This window comes from Parasteatoda tepidariorum, chromosome 12 (genome assembly GCF_982258835.1).
Source record: "Parasteatoda tepidariorum strain Cologne lab strain chromosome 12, Ptep-v5.0, whole genome shotgun sequence".
Classification (NCBI taxonomy): Eukaryota; Metazoa; Arthropoda; class Arachnida; order Araneae; family Theridiidae; genus Parasteatoda; species Parasteatoda tepidariorum.
The window spans coordinates 45,519,003-45,523,765 of record NC_141766.1 but is presented as its reverse complement, the minus strand read 5'-3'; the positions used below and the strand labels follow the sequence as shown (position 1 = coordinate 45,523,765).

The 4,763-nt window shown below is 38.0% G+C and overlaps 1 protein-coding gene across 1 annotated transcript; it reads right to left on the bottom strand.

The window, feature by feature from the left end:
- Nucleotides 1–3,121: 3,121 nt before the first annotated feature.
- Nucleotides 3,122–4,252, bottom strand: LOC147801080 (uncharacterized). The gene has a single exon (XM_087155743.1). The coding sequence runs from the start codon at nucleotides 4,139–4,141 to the stop codon at nucleotides 3,122–3,124; it is 1,020 nt and encodes a 339-aa protein (XP_087011869.1). The 5' UTR covers nucleotides 4,142–4,252.
- Between the last annotated feature and the right edge of the window lie 511 nt (nucleotides 4,253–4,763).

Genomic DNA, 4,763 nt, shown 5'->3' with positions numbered 1-4,763 from the left:
CCCTGGGGGACTCCAGCTGTGATTTTTCTTTGAGTTGATTTTTGATTTTGTAGGTTGACTTGAAAGGTTCTATTGGTTAAGTAGCAGGATAGTAATTTAATGATGCCGGGAGGAAAGTTTAATTGGATGAGTTTGTAGATTGTTCCGGTATGCCATACTTTGTCAAATGCCTTTGAGATGTCTATCATGAGGAAAACTATTGCTTCTTTGTTAATGAGTGCTCTGCCAATGTAGTCGATTATTCTAAGTAGCTGTTTTGTTGTGTCGAGTTTTTCACGGAATCTATATTGTTCGTCTGGTAATATTGTTAAAAGAGGTTTCATTCTATTGTATATTATTTTTTCGTAGATTTTTCCGATGATGTTCAGTAAGCTTATTGGTCGATAGTTCTCAGGGCAGCTTGGGCTTTTGTTTCCTTTGAGAATGAGTATTACTGATGCGTTTTTCCAGATGCTAGGGAAGTAGTTTAGGATGAGGCAGCTGTTGATGATATGAGTGATTTTATTAATATAGTTGGGGGGGGAGTAGTTTGATCATTATATTTCTGATGCCGTCCTCTCCAGGTGCTTTTTTATTTTTTTAATTTTCGGATTATATTGTTGATTGCATAGTTTTCAGCTGGTTGGATGGTTTCGTTATTTGGATGGTCTTCATAAAATTTATTAACTGCTTCCAGTATTGTGTTATGGTGGTTTGTATGCATGACATATCTGAAAAAAGTGGTGAATTATATAAGCTTACGAACTATTTAGAAATAGTGGTGGATAAAAATCTACTAAATTGAATTTATTAAACCAAGAATCACAATTTATAAACTACCACTTAAAAATATATATTTGCTCTCCGGAGCAAGTTATCTCTGTGTATATAAATAAAACTATTTTTGTGTGTTTTACATTACATTAATTTCTTCAAACCATTTTAGTAACGATAATAATATAAAAAAATTAAAAAATGACTTGAATTAGGTGTTTCTAATAATTTTGGTTTCGCCGGTCACCGGTGACCCCCGTTGTGCTACGAGCAAACTCAGTTCCAGTCACCGGTGACCTTATGGCATTCAACGTTTTAAAAAGTAAAATATTCCTGATTACTAAGACTACTCAGGATTGTTTCTAAGTCAGTAAAACAGAAACAGAGGTGGATGAGTATCCACCTAGACTCCCTCCGCCTCAAATCAGTTGAAACATTTAAGTCGAAAATTTTGTCCCAAATTAGTTGCTGCCTTTAGGTCGAAAATTTTGTCCCAAATTAGTTGCTACAATTAGGTCGAAATTTTTGTCCCAAATTAGTTGCTACAATTAGGTCGAAATTTTTGTCCCAAATTAGTTGCTACAATTAGGTCGAAAATTTTGTCCCAAATTATTTGCTACATTTAAGTCGAACATTTTGTCCCAAATTAGTTGCTACTTTCAAGTATTTGGAGTTATAAATAACTTCCGTTGCAGTTTAGTTGATCGACACCAATAAAATTATACTATTAATGAATTCAAGAATCGTTAGATAGAGGACAGTGTTATGCGATTGCTAATGCAAGAGTCCCTACAAAATGACTCCTGGCTATAACGCGTATAAATACACATAAGGGCGACCTTTGTGCTGGAATACAAAGTAAGGTAAAACAACGTTTAAGAGCACAAAATATATTTAAGAAAGCAGACAGCTGTTTCGGATGCTCAAAGGGCAACCTTCATCAGTGCAACAGAAGAGAGTTGACTTGATATATAATGTTTCGAAGTACCTGCCCGCGAAAGCAGGCATCTCACTTCTTCATCTGTAATGGACCCTAAGGTGACTATGACTAGTTGACAATTAAAAAGTAGAAATTCCACAGGGGGGCTGTGGTCGTCTCGGGATGATATTGGGTCAACTTGGAGGAGATCTCTGAGTCTAAGGCTTTTCTGGCAGTAGAGATCGGATAACAGGCTGGGTGCTCACCTTGGCAGTTTATACACTTAGCAGGCTCGCTCGCTAGTTTTGTTCAAGTGTACGTGAAGTGCGCATTGGCACACTTCATACAAGCAGGCTCAGCAGTGCATGTCTTCTGTGTGTGTCCGAACTGTTGACATCGGTAGCATTGTATTTCGTGACGGCCGCTACGAAATCTCTCAATCTTAACAGGGGAATCTAGGAGTCTCTCGATTTCGCTGTGGTTTCCACAATATGGCAAGGTAGAGGGAGATGAGCTTGAGTTCCTGGCCACGCCTCTTCCTCAACTGTTCGATTCTGATTGGCCGCAGCTCTAAATCTGTAAGTTCTTTTTCGAGATCAGGGATTTCGATGTCTGTGCTAAGACCTTGGATGAGGGCTTTCAATTTTCTGCGGGTGGGTTGTAGAATTTCCATCGGTTCGCTGTTTTCTACTGGAGTCTCGGCGATATCCGGGGCTGCAGTACTAATTGGATCTGGTGGTGAATCTTCCACTGCGAGTGTGGAGGCGGTCTTTTTCTCCGGGCGGGGGGGTTCGCTATCTGATTCTGGTTCCGTGCATTTTTGTGTCGCCGTGTTGACGCTGCACTTCTTTCTCTTCTTCTTCTTCTTTTTGCTAGATTTAGAAGTAGAAGTGGTGGAGTCAGTCTCTGGGATGGTAGTAGAGATTGGCTGATAGATGTTGTCAGTAGCTTCCACTGGGGTTGGCTCATCTGGGATAGTTGGTGTATCTACTGGAGTTGTTGTCTGAGAAATTGTAGGGATTTTCTCGGGCTCTGATGTCTCCGTTTCTGGGTCAGGACTGGATGGAGGCAAGGCATTTTGGGAGTCTCGGGATGCTTTTAAGATCAACATTTCCTCATAACGAAACTTCAGTCTATAGCAGTTTTCAATGTACGCCTTTCCGCGTGCATTTTCAATCTCAGCATCGATGTCTGTTGCATGTCTTTTGGCTCTATCGAATTCTTTGTCGAAGTTAAGTAAAATCTTTTGCCGGTTGTTGGCGATATGCTCTTTCTCATCTTTTCTGATCGCTTTAATACCCACATGAGTTACAGAAGAGAGTAAGAGAAGACAGGGAAAATATATAAAAGATGACGTCACAAGAGGGTTTAGAGCAACGGCCAATGGGAGGGAAGGGTGAATGGGTGACGACGAATAGGGAGCAAGGAAACAAAAAAAGGGGGGGGGGGTCAGTTAGGTTTAATCATAGATTTCCAAGCAGGAGAAAGATAAGGAACGCTAGATAGGTCATTGACCAACAGTTTAGAGATTTTGAAAATATGATAAGACTCGTAAAAATCTAAATCAAATATTGAAGAGCAATTTTGAATGACTTTAGAAGAAGAAAAATTAAAATTATGATTAGAGTCCCAACAATGTTGGGCAATAGATGAACGTTTAAATTCTTGTTTTTTGACATAAGCTTCATGCTCCTTGACACGGCACTTTAAGGCACGCTTAGTTTGACCGATATATAAAAGGCCGCATTGGCAATTAATATGGTATATGCCCCAGTTATTTTGACTGTCAATGGGCTGTTTGAGATTAGAAAATTTTATCTTATTAATGGGGCTGAAAATAATATTAAAATCAAACTTCTTTAGGATATTAGCAACTTGCCGACTTATTTTAGAAAAATAGGGTAAAATCACCAAATTGTTAGAAAAATCTTTGGAAGGTTTATGGGTGGGCGACTGTTTAGTTAAGTTTTTATAGATATTATCAATAATGTTATGGGAATAACCTCTGTCACGAGCAATGGCTTTAATGTAATTTAATTCTGCATCAAGAAGATCAATATTGGAACAAATATTAACAGCACGGTAGACAAACGACCGAAAAGCGGCAAGTTTTTGGTTGGGAGGGTGGGAGGATTTGTAATGAGGGGGAAGAGAAACAGCAAAAGGTTTACGAAAAACAGTAGTATGGAATGAATTATCATTCCGAGTCACAAGAACATCTAAGAAAGGAAGTTTTTGATTAGTCTCTAATTCAAAGGTGAATTGAATGCAAGGATCAATGCTGTTCATAACGTTAAGAATTTGGTCTAAATTACAATTATTATCATCTAACAAAGCAAAACTGTCGTCAACATATCTTTTATAAAAGGGGAAAGTCAAGATTTTGAATAGTTTACTTTCAAAATAATGCATATAGATGTCACTAAGTATAGGGCTCAAAGGATTTCCCATGGCAAGACCATTGGTCATACGGTAAAATTTGTTGTCAAACGCGAAAGTATTTTGTTGTAAACAAACACGGGTGAGGTTAACATATTCATCGACCTCATGTTGGGAAAAATGATATTCCGAAAGTCTAAGTTTTAGGCATTCCATAGCCCCCTCAACAGGAACATTAGTGAACAGAGATTTAACATCAAATGAGGCCATCAAATAACCATTAGGTTTCAGATTTTTAACATCTTTAACAAACTCAAGTGAATTTTTGGTGGTGAAAGAATTATTACCAAGGAGAGGGGAGAAGACAGAAACTAACAATTTTGCGAGCTTGTAAGACGAGGTACCAATGTTGGAGACAATTGGTCTAAAAGGAGTGCCAACTTTATGTACCTTAGGTAAAGTATAAAATCTAGCGCAATGAGAAATAGAGGGAGTCAAAACAGCCTCAAGTCTATTGGGAATTAACACAAAGGATTTAAACCTGAATAACAAGTTGAATAGACTCATCAAAGTGAATGATAAAAAACCTGACATTAGTTTGCCTGTTGTTAATCAAAATTCTGTTGTTAATCTCTCAAGTACCACTCTTACTGACGTTCAAATTAATGCTTTAAAACTTAACAATAACTTTGCTGTTTCAACTCGACCTTCA

Excerpts from the sequence above, each read along its gene's own strand:
- LOC147801080 (XM_087155743.1), bottom strand. The coding sequence starts at position 4,141 with ATGACCAATGGTCTTGCCATGGGAAATCCTTTGAGCCCTATACTTAGT.